The sequence below is a fragment of the Phyllostomus discolor genome, chromosome 8 (assembly GCF_004126475.2).
Source record: "Phyllostomus discolor isolate MPI-MPIP mPhyDis1 chromosome 8, mPhyDis1.pri.v3, whole genome shotgun sequence".
Classification (NCBI taxonomy): Eukaryota; Metazoa; Chordata; class Mammalia; order Chiroptera; family Phyllostomidae; genus Phyllostomus; species Phyllostomus discolor.
The window spans coordinates 104,960,128-104,976,715 of NC_040910.2; the positions used below are offsets into that span (position 1 = coordinate 104,960,128).

Here is a 16,588-nt window from a genome sequence, read left to right on the forward strand (position 1 = left end):
AGCAAGAAGAAATTCAAGCTCAGCAAAGCCCCCAGGTTCTCTGCCCTCCCAGCCTGCCTCTCAGTGGGCAGGAAAGAGGAGAGTAAGGGGCAGACAGAATTCACCTTAGGTAGCCTCGCTCTGTCCCCTTCTAGAAGTCCACGGTCTTCTCACCCACATCTCCTCACAGTTGCTAATTATACCACCATCTCTCCCTCAGTTTATTCCATGATAGAGGGTAGGTGCCCTGTCTGGCCTCGTCCCCTCCAGGGTCAGCGCACAGGTCTGCTACCTTGTGGGGGACTCAGAACAGCAAAGATTTGGAATACCAAAGTCTCCCAGGCTCTGCAGCCTCCTTGGTTTGGGGTGTCCCTCTCGGGCAGTGATTTTCAACCCTGGTTATCTGAATTACTTGGAGATCTCTTTAAAAATACCACCAACCTCGGCACCATCTCAGGATCTTTGAGAAGTGCCCCTGGGTTCCAGCGTGCAGTTGGGGCAAGTACCACTGCTGTTCAAGGAGGACCATGACTCGGTGTTGGCTCTCCTCTGACTCAAGGTCTTGAACTTAGCCTCTGCCTGATATCCTTGAGCAGTCAAAGGGTCCTGGGGTCTGCTCCCAAAGCTTCCAGTTTCTAGAAGTCTCTCTGCCCCTTTTATTTTCAGCCCCCACATTCTCCACACTCCCCAATTCTTCCTAGCCGACAATCCCAAATCCTGCCCAGAGAGGAGGTTACCAAGGCAACCAGCTTAATCTGGTAACTGTGGCATGTGCTAGGAGTGGAGCCCTCCCCTCTTCTTATTTGGTTCCTAAAGTGCTTGGGGAGGTCCAAGCCACTCTAGCCAGTTTCCCCTCTTAACCTCAGAGATATTGGGGTGTCTAATAAAAGGAGCCCAAGACACTGATACTTGGATCTTCATTCCAGCTTCTTAGCCAAAATTTGTGCTCGGTACGTACTGTTCCCTTTCTAAATCCACAAACAGATGGGTGTGCAAGCTCATTTCTGTGAACACATGCTCTAGCATACATAGGGCCAGAGATATGCACACACACCAATGTATGTGTAGTGCACACCCTGTTCAGTTCCACCACCACTCCTAGCCTTCAGCATTCCTGCCCCTGGCTGGTCGGTGTACAGTAAACACGGGTGCGCCCATGTCCAAGGTGCCTCAGCCCATCTGGAACCTGCTGCCACTCCCCAACCTTGTTACCTTAACCTTAATGTGCTCGCACTGAGTGTATCTCTTTACCCACCTCCTCCTTAAGAACAGAATGCTCCTGGCATAGGCATCGGGAATAAGCCTAATTTGGTGTGCAAATTTGGCCCCACTTTCCACACTCCATGGTTGTGTCAGCTCCGGGGGGCTCTCTATGCTTGCTGATGTCAGGTGGCGGCTGGAGCTTGTCACCCACCTCCACTGCCTTGCTTCTTCCTGCTGCCAGCCCGGCTTAGGTGCCCTCGCTCTCCTCTTCTCCTCCCCCTTGCCTACCGTCTCTTCTCATCCCAACTAGACCTGCCACAACCTGCTGCTCCCTGCCTGGCTCCTGCCTGCCTGCCTGCCAGTACCTGCCCTTCACAGGCCGGGCCCCCACCATCTATTGTGCCCTACCAGAAAGGGCAGATGAGTGCCACCCCCAGGCGAGTGTCAATCCACCTGAGGCCTTCCCAGTCCTTTTTAAAAGAAGAGAGGTAAAGACCACATATCCCTCTAAGTATGTCAACAGAGCACACCGCCAGGGTTGAGAGCGATTTCTGTAGGCCTCACCTGAGTTCAGGTAGGTGAGTCAAGCATGCAGGCCAGAGACCTGTCCTGGTTCTTTGAAATGGTACTAGAGTCCCTGTAAGCCCCCCAGCCAGGAATTCGTCTCTATTGGTATCGCTTCCTTAACTCGGCCCTTAATTTCTGCGTCTTCTCTGAACCCTCCACCCAATCCTATTCAGCCCCTTACAATCAATCCCATGTGGCCCCAGGATCTGCCCCAACGCCCAAGTTCAAGCCTCGCGCGGCCCAGGGGGCGGGTCCAGGAAGGGCAGAGGCGGGGACTGGGCGGGGACTGGAGGAGGGGGCGCGGTCTCAGTTCTGCCACCTTCCCGGCGGTCAGGAGCGCCGCCACCGCTGCCGCCGCGTCCTCTCAGCCTTGCGCTCCGCCCGCTGCCTCTTGTCGCCGCAGCCCGGCCCAGGAGCGCAGAGCCTGGGCACCAGCCCCGCAGCCTACCCACCCTTCGGGCCGTGTGACCGCTGCAGCCGGCATGGGGGGCCTCTAAGGACTGGCACCCCTTCCCTCTGGCACCTCCCCCCGGCCACTGGCCACTGGCCACTGGACTCCGGCCAGCGAGCCTCGGGCACCTCTGGCCCCCAGTCCGGCGCCTGGCACGGCCCTCCACTCTGCCCCTCCGGCTCTGAGCATCGTGTCCCCGCCCCCCCGCCCGCGCCTGGGACACCTAGGTCCCCCGGCGGCCCCCAGAAGAGGGGCGGGCGGGGGGGGGGCATGAAGCCGCTGGAGAAATTTCTGAAGAAGCAAACGTCGCAGCTGGCGGGGCGAACGGTGGCGGGAGGTCCCGGCGGGGGTCCGGGGAGCTGCGGCGGCGGGCCCGGAGGGGGTGGGGGGCCTGGCGGGGGCGGCGGTCTAGCCGGGGGACCGAGGCCACTGCAGCGGCGTCAGAGCGTGTCTCGCCTGCTGCTCCCAGCTTTCCTTCGCGAGCCCCCCGCTGAGCCAGGGCTGGAGCCGCCCACCGAGGAGGAAGGTGGAGAGCCGGTGGGGGTCCCGGAGGAGCCCGGCAGCGGGGGACCCTGCTGGCTGCAGTTAGAGGAGGTGCCAGGGCCCGGGCCGCTCGGGGGCGGGGGGCCCCTGCGCTCCCCTTCTTCGCACTCCTCGGATGAGCTGTCCCCGGGTGAGCCCCTGACTTCCCCACCCTGGGCCCCCCTGGGCGCCCCCGAGCGGCCGGAGCATCTTCTGAACCGGGTTCTGCAGCGGCTGGCCGGGGGGGCCACCAGGGACAGCGCCGCCTCAGGTAAGGAGTCGGCTAGCTCATCCATCCCGGAGTCGGGGGTTGCCCCTGGGTCCTCTTCCATGCCCTTGGAACATGGGGGTGACGCTATGCTGGAGCCTTGGCGTGGGGTCGAGTGGGCAGCTGAAGTGGGGTAGGGACTGCTCCGAGGAACAGACCCTTCTGCTGAAGGGAAGCGGCAGTGCCACCTCGCTCCCTGTAGCAGCCTCACCCACAGACCAACCTCTGCCTCTCCTTAAGCCACCCTTCCTTTCCCCTGGCTATCTTATCCTCCGTAGTCTCTCGGGTCCCTGATGTTGGTTACCTCCTTCTGGGGCCCCAAATTAGGGCCTGACACACTAAGATGGAAGCTGCCCGGAACAGCCCGTGTCCCCCTCCCCCCACGGAGGTGCCCGAGCCTGAAAGACCTTCCAGGAGTCCCCGATTCTGTTCAGAAACCCGGGGCAGAGGGCTGGCCCACTCCGTGGGGCAGCGCCAGACAGGCACAGGGCCCGAGCTGGCTTTGGGGCTCTGGCAAAGGAATTCATTGTCCTTAGCAGCTTGGGGGGTGGGGGGAGGAGGTGCTCTAGTTGGGGGCTGACTCAGAGGTGTTGTTGAGGTGGCCGGGCAGACACCAACGTCTGCTGGGGGGGTCTGAGCCTTTCCAACTCCTACCCTTCCCCTGGCAAGCCTCAGCACATGGCCTCTTTCAAAAAAAAATAACCACACCCTGAGAGGCTTATTCCCTAAATGATGATGCTATTTCACCACTCCCCACCAGCACCCCTACAAGGGGACCTGGAGGAAACCGAGGCCCCAAAATGCTGGCTAGGTGCTGAGGAAGAAGACCTGCAGGTCCTTAGGTCTAGTTCTCGTCGTGTCGCTAAGCACAGCGGGGTCTGGCGATTGGGAGCCCTGGCTGAGACTTTCAGGATAGAGATTTTCTTCTGCGTTCCCAGACCTGAGCAGGGAGCCCCCATCTAGGTGTGTGGAAGAGGGTTCCACTGCTCTAGACTTTTCTGGAGACCCAGGTCCTCGCCTGTGGCTCAGGCGGCAGGTGCCCTGGGGAGCTGACACCTTTTGGATTTAATTAGAAAAATATCAGACACACACAGCTCTCCTAACCATAACTTCCCGCCTACACTACACACCCCGTGTCTCTATGACACATTCCCTGGGGAGGCTGTGCGTTGGACTGGAGCCTGCCTTGGAAGAGACAGACGCCAAACTGGTGCCCCCACAGCCACATGTCCCCCGCTGCACCCCGTGCTCTTCCTCCTTCGCTCTGGCTCAGTTCGCCTGCGGGATGAAGAGCATAGGAAGGGTGCTGGGCATCGCCCTTCCTAGTCCCTCAGCCCTGGAGCTGGACATCAGGGCGGGAGGCAGGTTTGACTGTCAGACTCGCTCTAAGAACACGGCAGGGTAGCTGGGCAGAGCGGTAAAGGGAGAAAGTCTTTTTTTTTTTTGGTGCCTGGTGCCACAGACTCTGCTCAGGGTTTCCCAGGGAAGGACTCCTGAACTGATTGTCACCTGTGCCATCTGGCCTGGCAGGCTGGATTCCCAGAGTAACTGGTTTAGGGAACCCTAAACCAGTCCAAGAGTGAATGAGAATCAGCGTAACCTGTCACTCTGACAGTCTCCAATACAACCAGTGTAATTAAGCCATGTCGGTGCCCTCCCAGGGAGTGCGTGTGGGAGGAGAGGACCTACAGAAGGGACCCTACACTAGCCATTCTCTCGGCAGCCTAAGCAGCCCCGTTTTACCTACCACTGGTTCTCCCTGACACCCTCTGCCTCAGGCATGTTGAGAGCAAACACAGAGACTCCAGAGTGTGGGCTCTTAGTCCAGCTCCAGGCAAGTCTCTCCCAGCCCTGAGCCTTGGCTTCTTCTCATTTGTGCAATGAGAGTTGACGTCGTGGAGGCCTCCTTTTCCACCTTCTTGGTGAGGATCGGAGGCCAGGGGAAGGGGAGCCAAGGGCCCGCAGAGGCCTTGGTTCTGTCCCGGGGCAGTGCCTGGGGACCTGGCCCTAACCTGTCCTGATGAGGACACCTGGCTCCCTCCCTGCGCCCGGCCTGTGTGTGCCAGGTCGCCCTGCCCTACCCCAGAGCTGGATGCAAGTCAGGGCGACCTCGTACCTGGCTAACTGGCTGAGCCAGGCCCAGGCGGAGGTGTAGAGGGGAAAGGGGGGCGGGGAGGAGCCACTCCTCCCCACCCTTCCCGTCATTAACTCTACCATCTCTGGGCATCCAGAGGACACAGGGTTTCTCTTAAAAGGCTTTAGGATCAAAGAGATGGCAGTTGCTCCATCTTCTTTTTAATGGGGCTGGTTCTCACCTGCCTAGTTGGAACTCAAAGTTGTCAGGTAGGGATTGGGGAGGGGAGGAGGGACACACACGCTCTGCTGACCCCAACCTCTGTGTTTGGAAGTTGTGTCCGTCTAGAGACCCTTGTGTGAGCTGCATCTATGGGGGGGGGGGTGGGGGCAGATCTCAAGCTTGGTGTATTATCTGAACAGCTTCCCACACTCACAGAAGAGAAGTGGGCGTGGCCACCAGAGTGCCCCTTCCTTCCCTCCAGCTGCCTTGGCAGCTGCCAATCCCACCCCCGCAGCGGCTGCTCAGAACCTTCACAAGTGTGTGTGTGTGTGTGTGTGTGTGTGTGCATGCACGCGTGCAGAGCATGATGGGGCAAGCGGCTGGAACTCCAGTCTGGCCAATGAGAACTCGCCCTTGGAGGCAAGAAAGCAGGGTGGGGAGTGTCTGGCTGGGTCCTGGAGGTGCCCTTCTGACATCAGTGGCACCAATTGATCTCCACAGATATCCTGCTGGATGACATCGTCCTCACCCATTCTCTCTTCCTCCCCACGGAGAAGTTTCTGCAGGAGCTACATCAGTAATATCCTTTTGTGGGGCTTGCAAAAGGGGAGGTCGGGAGGAGGCCGCTCCCACCACCCAATGTGTGATGCCAGGACCTAGGCTCTCCCTTGCAACGCATACTTGGGTTTCAGCCCCGGTGTTTCTGCTCAGCAGCTGTGTGTCCTCCAGCAGATCACCTGACCTCCCAGGGCCTCAGTTTCCTCTGCTAGAAAATGAGGGTAGATAGCACCTGCTCCGCCTCCCTCCCGGGCTGCCGTGGAGATAGACCTGATCACAGATGTGGGAGTGCTTTGGAGAGGGCAAAGCCCTGTGCAAATGTGAGGTATTATTATTCTATTAAGAGTGCCTCTCTCCCCACTGAATTGTTGCTCCAAATGTCTGGTTGCCCGGTGCGTTATTACAGGGTCTGAGGCAAACACCAGGGCATGGCTGTGCTTCCGCGGGGCCTGCTGGAGACAGGCCTCTGGTTGGGCTATTCATAGGGTCTCATGTAAGCATAGGGCCTCTTACCGAGTTATTTTAGGACCTAATTGCAAACGTCAGGCCACCGAGCAGAATATCATAGGCCTTACACTGGGGTATGGTCAGGTCTGTGGTGAGCACCATTGGCCTTCATCAGCCTGCTGTGAGCTCCAGGCGTGGGCCGGCGGGGGCTGGCTGGGTCCAGACAGGGTATCCTCAAATGAAGTGCAGAGGTGGGAGCTGGATGTGGTCAATTGGGTGTCATTTCCCCCTACTCTGAGCTGGGGTGTGAGGGGAGGGGGGTCTTGGTTTCGGGGACCCCAGGATCTTCTTTCTCCCGGGCCCCAAACCTAGAGAACATTTGGGGGTGGTTTAGCCTCCCATCTCCCCCTCCCAGTTCCCTCAGGTCTGCCTGCCCAGGGCGTTTTTCTTAACTCAGGGGTCAGCTTTGTTTGGGCAGGAGGCAAGGAGGGCCCCGAGGGGCGGGGCCAGAAGCAGGCCTGCCTCGCCATGCTCCTTCATTTCCTGGACACCTACCAGGGGCTGCTGCAGGAGGAGGAGGGGGCTGGCCGCATCATCAAGGTGGGCCTGGGAAGAAAAGGTGGGTGGGTGAGCAGGCTCTTGGCTCTGGAAGGGGGCCCCTTTGAAGGAGCCGTACTTGTCAAGCTGGGTGCTAGAAGGAAAAGATGCCCAAGGGGTCTTCGTTTATATGGTTCTCCTGCATCGGAAGGCGTGCGGCCCCTGCTCTGCTCCAGCCCTTACAGAGAGTCATGCTTGGGATGCGACCCCTGCCCTCACCGCTCTCCTCCTCTCCCCAGGATCTGTACCTGCTGATTATGAAGGATGAGTCCCTTTACCAGGACCTCCGAGAGGACACCCTGAGGCTGCACCAGCTTGTGGAAACCGTGGAGCTGAAGTGAGGGGAAAGGGTTGGGAAGGGGACAGGAAAGAAGTCCCCTGTGTTCCTCTCTCACAGGGGCTGCCTCTGGCCTTTGGACTCCAATACGGTTTTTATTTCTGTCCCGTTCTCTCGCTGGAGAGTAGCACAAAACACTGTCTCTGGCCACTTTTTTGTTTATTCCAGTGGCGTACTGGCAAATATTGAACCACCAGCATTTCAGGGGGAAAAACAAACAAAAAACCCTGATTTGTGTAGCTTTTGCTGATTTCCATGGCATAAATTTTCTCACCATAGCTGGTTTCAAGCTCCCAACATGCTGTCACTGGATGTTCAGTTGGGCAGAGATGTAAATAACCTGAAGAGCGGAGATAACAGTGAAACGCAGTAAGACAGGAGACTGCATTTTTTGGTAAAAATTTGGATGTAAGATTAGAAACCCTCCACACTCAGTGGATTGAGCGTGGGCTGCGAACCAAAATGTCGCAGGTTCAATTCCCAGTCAGGGTACATGTCTGGGTTGCAGGCCATGACCCCCAGCAACCGCACATTGATGTTTCTCTCTCTCTCTTTCTCCCTCCCTTCCCTCTCTAAAAATAAATAAATAAAATCTTAAAAAAAAAAGAAAAAAGAAACCCTCCACACACATACTTTAAAAAACAAACAAACCTCTGTGCACTGGGTTGTTTAATGTCCATGCATCTTTTTTTTTTTATTGATTTTTAGAGAGAGAGAGGAAGAGGGAGAGAGACACATTGATTTGTCGTTCCACTCACTGATGAATTCATTGGTTGACTCTCTCATGTGCCCTGACTGGGGATCGAACTTGCAACCTTGGCCTATGGGACCGGTATTATAACCAAATGAGTTATCTGGCCAGGGTCTTTTTTTTTTAAGTTAAAGTATCTCTCTCTTTTTTTTTTTTTAAGATTTTTATTCATTTATTTTTAGAGAGGGAAGGTGGAGGGAGAGAGAAACATCAATGTGCAGTTGCCTGGGGCCGTGGCCTGCAACTCAGGCATGTGCCCTGACTGGGAATTGAACCTGCGATGCTTTGGTTCGCAGCCCGAGCTCAAGCCACTGAACTACGCCAACCAGGTGGCCAGGGTCTTGCATACACCTTTTAAATAGCTTTATTTAGAAACCATGTGGGAAAATTTAACAATCCACTTTCTTGAGCCAATATGAACTGGCTCCAGGACTCCGCTGCGTCTGTCAGTCATCCTTCCATCCAACCATCCGTCTGTCCATCTGTGCATCCACACCTTCGGCCCTTTCGATTTCTCTCCCCTCCGTCCCCCCCACTACAACCTCGGTATCTCTCACCTGGATTATGGCCACAGCCTCCGATCCAGGGCTTCAGCTGATGGTCTCGTGTCTGTCCCTCCCTCCTGATGTTGCCACCAGAGAGATCGTTCCATTTTCACATTGTGCTCCTGTTCCAAAACCATCATGGTTGCCCGTGACCTGCAGGACAAAGTTGCAACATCCCAGTGCAGCCTTCAGCACCCTTTCCTTTCTGCCTCCCATTAGTCCTTCCCGTCTCCATGCCCGCAGAGCCCTATAACTACAACACTCCCGACACGCCCCGTTCCCCGAACTTCTGTGCTTGCCCAGCTTCCTGCTGTCACTTACAGGGTCCATTCCAGAAGGACCTCCTCCCACGCCCTCCTCTTCCTGTTGTCCCTCAAGGGCCAGGTCACGTGCCATCTTCTCAGTGAAGGTTCCCCAGATCCTCCCTTTTCGGAAGAGAGTCCTCCGTCCCCCCCACACCAACATAACTCTCCATTCGCCTTTTTTATATCACCCGACACGTGCCTTGTGTTGGAGGTAGCTGTATGCATGTCTGTCTCCCTCCCAGACTGTGAAGTTCTCTTGTTGGCAAAATTCAGCAAACGGCTGATGACCTACACTTACCATGGGCCAAGCAATGTGCTGGGCTTGGAGGATGAAAAAATAAAATTCAGTAAGAACTAATCCCAGCCCTTCCAAAACAAAAAGTGCTCAATCACGCAGGAGAGATAAGACACAAACATAAACAAATATTAGACCATTGTCCTATTCCCCACCCTACCCCCTGGCCAAATTGACCTTTTCTGGCGAGTGGAGTGGATCAGATAAGAGTTCGTGGAAAAGGTGGCATTTAATTTGGGTCACTTGGACAGTTGTCCCCTGCTGGCTGTCATCCTCACTTCAAACCCCCTCCACCACTCTCTGAACTGATGCCAGTGCATCCTTGACCCAGTTCTGATGTCCCTGCTTGATGTTGCCTGCCCGGTGCCCCGTATGCCTGGCAGGGCTTCCTGATGCCCAGCTGTGTCCATGCCAGGATCCCAGAGGAGAGCCAGCCGCCCAACAAGCAGGTGAAGCCCCTCTTCCGCCACTTCCGTCGGATAGACTCCTGCCTACAGACCCGAGTGGCCTTCCGGGGCTCCGATGAGAGTGAGTGTGCCAGTCCTTTCCACAGCATCTTTTTCACAGGCCAACCAGTTTAGGGGTAGCGGTGGGATGAAGTGGGGAACACGGGTTTCCGGGAGGGTGCTGTGACAGTGCTGTCGTTCTGCCCTCCGATGACGGCCCCCTTCCTGTCTCTGTCCAGTCTTCTGCCGGGTCTACATGCCTGACCACTCTTACGTGACCATACGCAGCCGCCTCTCAGCGTCTGTGCAGGACATCCTGGGCTCCGTGACCGAGAAACTGCAGTACTCTGAGGAGCCTGCGGGGCGTGAGGACTCCCTCATCCTGGTGGCTGTGGCCTCTTCAGGAGGTGAGGGTCAGGAAGAGCTCAGCGGGGGCCCCGGGACAGGGAACCCACAAGTCCTGTGCTCCTCCGGGGCAGGGTAAAGACTGACATCTGGGCCCTGGCTGCTCAAACGGTGGGGCTGGGCCCATCTGCGTGGGCATCACCTGGGAGCTTATTAAAAACGCAGTATTTCAGACCCCGCTACAGACCTGCGGAATCGGCATGTGCATTTTAACAAGACCCCCAGGCTATTAGTTGATGCACATTCAAATTTGGGAGGCAGTGGTCCAGGACACTTGGGTGCTGAGCTGAGTGCCTGCCTCGCTCACGTTGGGATCTAGTCCCTTAATCTCTTGGAGTACCTAAAGGTGCTCTGGGTTTGAGGCTAAAGACACAGGTCGGGCCTCCAATCCCTGTGGGAAGGCAAAAAGCCTGCAATGTCGCCACAGCCTCACTTCCCTCTAAGACAGGAAAAAGCCCTGCTCTTCTAGCGACGCAGGAATGAAAGAACACGGGAAGAGCTGTGAAAAAACATTGGGAGCAAAAAAAGGAGGCTATCAATACAAAAGTAGTCGTTGTTTGAAAGCTTCCCTAAGAGCAGGGCGTAGACTGGCCATCCTACGAGTCCCGTTAGCCTGGAATGCGTCCACACAGGGTGAGACGTTTCGGGATGTGTGAGGGTGCGGGTGGCCGGGGCTGAGGCAGAGCAGCTCATTTTTCCGCAGAGAAGGTCCTTCTCCAGCCAACGGAAGACTGCGTCTTCACCACCCTGGGCATCAACAGCCACCTGTTCGCCTGCACCCGGGACAGCTTTGAGGCTCTGGTAAGGCAGCCCGTGCCAGGCCCTGGCCAGGCGTGAGGGCTGTGAGGGGCTGTGAGCAGACCCCCGCAAGCCCAGAGGGGAGCCCAGCCCTGTCCCCGTGCCTGCCACCAGGTGCCCCTCCCCGAGGAAATCCAGGTCTCTCCCGGAGACACAGAGATCCACCGCGTGGAGCCTGAGGACGTGGCCAACCACCTCACCGCTTTCCACTGGGAGCTATTCCGATGTGTGCACGAGGTGAGGACGGAGACTGGTGCTGGGCGAGGGGCCAGGCGGGAGAAATGGGCCAAATGCGGGGGCCTGGAGGGAGGCAGCTTCTGCAGCTGAAGTCCCTGGTTGGAACACTCCCTTGCCGCATGCTCTGGGGCAACGGAGCACCGAAACCTCTCCAAGCCTTGGTCCCCTTCCTCTAAGAAAAGAGCAAAGAGAGAGGCCCCCTAGCAGGGTGGTTCAGGGCTCAAAAAGTGCTGCTTACACGGACCCTGGGCCATGGTTAGTGTTTGTCAAATATCCACTTTTTTAAAAAAGATTATTTATTTATTTATTTTTAGAGAGGAAAGGGAGAGAGAGAGGGAGAGAGAGAGAGAGAGGGAGAGAGAGAGGGAGAGAGAAACATCAATGTGCGGTTGCTGGGGGCCATGGCCTGCAACCCAGGCATGTGCCCTGACTGGGAATTGAACTTGAGATGCCTGGTTCGCAGTCTGCGCTCAATCCAATGAGCCAGCCAGGGCAAATACCCACTATTAGAGAAATAAACTATGGCAGCGGCAGTAGTGTCTACAGATGGGTTAAGTGCCTGGCACCTTGTGAGTCTTCAGTAAATGGTCAAGTGTTATTCACGGTGGTTGTCTGCCCCCTCCCCATCTCTACTGCATCCTGTCCTGTCCCCACCTTTTCTATTTTCTACCCCTTCTGCCCCCACCCTCCTGCCTTTCCCTCACCACCACCGCCTTGCACTGCCACCTTCCCGCCCACGCCGCCCACGCCCCGGGCTCCCCCCTGCCGCCGTCGCCCTGGGGGCAGCTGGAGTTCGTGGACTACGTGTTCCATGGGGAGCGCGGCCGCCGGGAGACGGCCAACCTGGAGCTGCTCCTGCAGCGCTGCAGCGAGGTCACCCACTGGGTGGCCACAGAGGTACTGCTCTGCGAGGCTTCGGGCAAGCGTGTGCAGCTGCTCAAGAAGTTCATCAAGATCGCTGCCATGTGAGTGCAGATGGCAGGGGTGGGGTGGGGCGGGGTGGGAGCACTGAGGCCGGTGTGGGGCAGGATGGTGCGATGGCCACCTGACTGCCCTCTGACCCCCCTCCGCTCCCAATCCTGCAGCTGCAAGCAAAACCAGGACCTGCTGACCTTCTACGCTGTGGTCATGGGGCTGGACAACGCTGCGGTCAGCCGCCTGCGGCTCACCTGGGAGGTAATGCGGCCCCTTTCCTTTCCTTTCCTTTCCTCTCCTGCCAGCTGTGCTGGCCCACCTGGGGGTCTGAGCCTCCAGCCTCAGTCTTGATAGCCTCGGCTCACCTGAGGGGGAAGGAGGTGCCCGTGCAGCCCCAGGGCAGGCCGCTCTGGCCCTGAGCAGATTAGTAACAAGGCTGAATCCCACCTGAGTGTGAGGGCAGGTAGCCCGGGCTGTGGCATTTCTGCCAGCAGTCAGTGAGGTGCCTCGGTGCATGGCCGAGGCCTCAATTTCCCCAGAGTGATTAGTTTCTCTGGGCTGCTCCTAGCTCCGCAGACCCAGCCAAGGGTGACTCCACACCCCCAGCCACCTGCTTCCCAGCCCCCTGCAAGACATGTGGGCCCTGTCCCCTCCGGCACCTGGGGGCTAGTCGGAAGCTCCCAGGAAACTCAAGGAGCTCTACTCTGACATTCCTTCTTCCTTCACACTCTCCGCAGAAGCTGCCAGGGAAATTCAAGAACTTGTTCCGCAAATTTGAGAACTTGACAGTGAGTGGGTTTGGCTCTTTTATCTGCCCCTGGACTTGTATACCAGAGACGCTCAGTTCCCGCAAACCTCCTTCCTCAAGCTTCCCTTTCAAGGGTTTTAGTGCCAAGACCCCCCTCCTCTCCGCACCGTGCTGGAGGATGGCTACCTGGTCTTCCCTGGAGGTGGTGGGGGGACATTCAAGGCCCCCAGGACACCCTCAGCGAGACACCCCTTCAGGTCCCTTATCTCATTGGAGATGTAGCTGGGGGAGGGGAATGAGGGAGGGAACGGGGGAATGTCTTGGGGGTACCCTGGGCCCATCTGTCCCTTTATCTGTCTCCTGCGGAATGCCAGGACCCCTGTAGGAACCACAAAAGCTACCGAGAAGTGATCTCCAAGATGAAACCTCCTGTGATTCCTTTTGTGCCTCTGATCCTCAAAGGTGAGGCTGTTCCCAAACTATGCTCCCCTGTCCACGTTCTGCACGCGCCAGTTCTGACTCCCATCCTCACCCAGTGCAGCTCGCAGTGCCCAGGGGAGAGACGCCCCCGAGACAGAGTAGATGCCAGGGGAGGGGGAGGGCAGCTTGGACTTCCTCGCTCACTCTCTTGCTTCTCTTCCCGCCCCCTAGACCTGACTTTCCTGCACGAGGGGAGTAAGACCCTTGTGGACGGTTTGGTGAATATCGAGAAACTGGTGAGTGGCACCGCCAACCCCGGTCCTGGGAGTCGGGGGATGGTACCCTCCCCCTCTCCTGGCACCCCCTCCAGAGACAGCAGCCTTTCTCCGCGGTGCCCAGCTTGCCTGACAGACTCCTGACTGTCTCCCCGGTGGCATCGCTGTAGCAACCCGCCCCCGGGCGGCAACGCTCACAGGCAGCCTGGGGGGCGACCCTACCTCCCCCTCATCTGGCACCCTGTTACACCCACTCCTTTGGTGCTTTGCAGACCCTCCAGATTTGGGGACTGGAGGGAGTCAACCCAATGGAACTGGAGATTGGAGGGAGGGGAGCCTGGGTGGGGGTCGGGGGGGAGCGTCTTTCTGTGCCCTTTTCAGGGCTCAGTCCTTGTCGTCTTGCAGCATTCTGTGGCTGAAAAAGTGAGGACAGTCCGAAAATACCGGAGCCGGCCCCTCTGTGAGTACCCAGGGTTCTTTTTTTATTTTTAAAGATTTTATTTACTTATTTTTAGAGAGGGAAGGGAGGGAGAAAGAGAGAGAGAGAGAGAGAAACATCAGTGTGCGGTCACTGGGGGCCCTTGCTGGGGGCCGTGGCCTGCAACCCAGGCATGTGCCCTGACTGGGAACCGAACCTGCGATCCTTTGGTTCGCAGCCTGAGCTCAATCCACTGAGCTACGCTAGCCAGGGCTATACCCAGGATTCTGAGAGCACCACAGGTTGAGTTTCCGCACCACGGGAGGGTCCTGGGGAGAAATCCCCGCTCAGATGTTTATGTCCTTAAACTTGTCAGTTTTCCATTCTCTTGGCCTCCCCGGGCCCCCCTCCCTCCCCGCCGCTCAGCACCTGTCCCAGTCTGCGCCTTGTCCTCCGGCCATTGCGTGTGGAGAGGAAGAAGAGAATGTGGCGGCCTAATCGCCTCTCTCCCCCTGTGCCCCAGGCCTGGACATGGAGGCGTCCCCCCATGACCTGCAGACCAAGGCCTACGTGCGCCAGTTCCAGGTCATCGACAACCAGAACCTCCTCTTCGAGCTTTCCTACAAGCTGGAGGCTAACAGTCAGTGAGGACGGAGGTTTCCATCGGCCCCCGCCAGGGTCCTTGGGCCCCTGACACGCAAGCACTTTGCACGATGTCCCAACCCACCTCCAGAATCCTTCCGCTGGAGCAGCTTTCCATCCCTCGGGGAAGAGCCAGATGGACTTACCCCTGGACTCACAGGCCTGTTCATCCTGCTGAAGTCCTCTGCCCACCACCCCAGTCCTTCAGACCAAAACCACACTCGGCTGGTTCCTGCCCCTGCAGGGAAAGGGGGCAGAGAGCTCCTTCCTCTGTCGCCTCCCATTGAGGTCTGTTCCCGATATAGAATTTCCAGCCTCCTCTTCCAACTGCAGCAGGAAGGAAAGCTGCCCACCCTTCCGTCTAGTTCTGCAGAACCGAATAGGGGGAGAGACTGGCAACCTTCCTCTCCACCACCTGTCCCGTTTCATTTCTCCCTGGCCGGGGCTGGGACCCCTGGATGTTAACCCCTCCACCCCCGGATACTGTATTTCCCGTGTGTGTGCATGTGTGTGTGCGTGTGCGTGTGCCCCGCCCCCCCCTTAAGCAGCAGGAGTGAATCTGGTAATTGAGGGAGGGTGTTGTGTGTGCCAGGGTGGGGGAGGTCTTTATGTTGGTGCTACCCTTGTCTACTCTGCCCCTGGGTCGGTGCAGTGTGGGTACCTTCCCCACCCCCACCCCCCACTCCCTGCTCAGTTACTCCTGCTGCCCTGCACCCCGGGCTCGTGGACAAAGCTGCTCTTGAGGACAGGGAGCAGCAGCAGGTGGGAGGGGTTACCCATCACCCCTTGCAAGCCCCCCAGTCAGGCCTCCCGAAGGTCCCTGGGTGGGCTTCAACGAGAGGGTAGAAGATGCTCAGGGAAACACAGGCCTAAGCTGCCTACAGGATCCTCCCTCTGTGTTACAGTGGGGTGCGGCACGGTGGTATCAGGAGTTAGGGGTATCTGTTCCCCACACTCCTGCTTCTAGGGTGTCTCATGGCTAAGAAGGGAGTGGTCATTCCCCTTCTGGCTCTGTCTGACACTAAGATCATGATCTGTCCTTTTCCCTGTCTTGACTCCCCCTTGGTCCTCCCCATCAGAGCTGGGGTGGGGCGGATCCCCATACCTGGGGGCAGGCAGACCCCCGACATAGCGGGAGGGAACGGCGGAGACTGTGAAGGCAGACTGGACCTTCGCGATGCCTGGATTACCTCTCTGTCTCTCCTTCCTCTCCCACGTGGGCCTCCAGGGCCGAGGGGTGCCGGGGCTCCTGGCAGCTACTGGGTGGGGCTTCCTGGCGCATCCTCACCCTCCTTTCTGGCACCACCTCTTTCCCTTCCGAAGAGGCAGCGGCAGCAGCAGAGCAGCAGGAGCGAAACGGCTGCTGATCCTGCTCTGAGGGTGTATATATTTTTTACCAAAAGCTCTGGAATTGTAATTTATTTTTTAAAACTCCAAGAGGGAAAGAGCCTTGTATCATATGTAAACAATGTATCATAGGTTCTGTTGTACAGCCCCTTTTCTACAGTGGCCTGTCTTGTTCCTGCCGCAGAAAAAAAAAATGTCTGTGGACTCCCCACCCCCACTCCCACGGACGCAGTCACTGTGTCCCACCCTCTGCATCCTTTACAGACGGTGACCAAGACCCTCCTCTTGCTCCCTGCGGCCTCCGTGCAACTGCTGATGTGCCCTCCTCTCCCTGCAGCCGCCCCTCCTCCCGACCCCTCTCAACCGCCTTCTCACTCCAGCTGCCACAGCGCTCCTCCCACGCGGGGCCCCACCAGGCCAGTCTCCCCTAAACCTTGACACCTGCCCTGCTGCTTCCCCGGGGCCTCCGGACCGCTCCCCGTGCCCACAGCTTTAACAGAGTGAACCATGTGTACTGTACGGGCTCCGTTGGCTCTGCAGACACTGCGGGGTGGAAAAAAAGCCAATAAAGTCTATGAATCAACCCTCCTGCTGTTCTCCATTCTGTTTCTTTGAGAGCCGGGAAGGACTGAGGGCGGGGAGAGGGGACCGCTGCAGGGTGCTAGGCCCCTCAGGAAGATGGTTCTGGAGTGACTTTGAAAATGTGCATGGGAGGAGAGGATGCCAACCTCAGGAGACGGGTCACAGCACTCCCAGAACTCGGAGGAGCGAGTGTTTTAGCTCTTCCGTGGTCCAGGTGCCATGGATAAGCGATCT

The 16,588-nt window shown here is 57.6% G+C and overlaps 1 protein-coding gene across 1 annotated transcript; it reads left to right on the plus strand.

Moving 5' to 3' along the window:
* Positions 1-2,069: 2,069 nt before the first annotated feature.
* On the plus strand, positions 2,070-16,360 carry RAPGEFL1 (Rap guanine nucleotide exchange factor like 1). Its single transcript, XM_028522123.2, has 15 exons — positions 2,070-2,993; positions 5,788-5,866; positions 6,756-6,891; positions 7,128-7,225; positions 9,537-9,649; positions 9,807-9,974; positions 10,676-10,773; positions 10,885-11,007; positions 11,794-11,972; positions 12,093-12,183; positions 12,660-12,710; positions 13,045-13,132; positions 13,322-13,386; positions 13,771-13,825; positions 14,307-16,360. The coding sequence occupies exons 1-15, from the start codon at positions 2,471-2,473 to the stop codon at positions 14,429-14,431; spliced, it is 1,992 nt and encodes a 663-aa protein (XP_028377924.1). The 5' UTR covers positions 2,070-2,470; the 3' UTR covers positions 14,432-16,360.
* Positions 16,361-16,588: the final 228 nt, after the last annotated feature.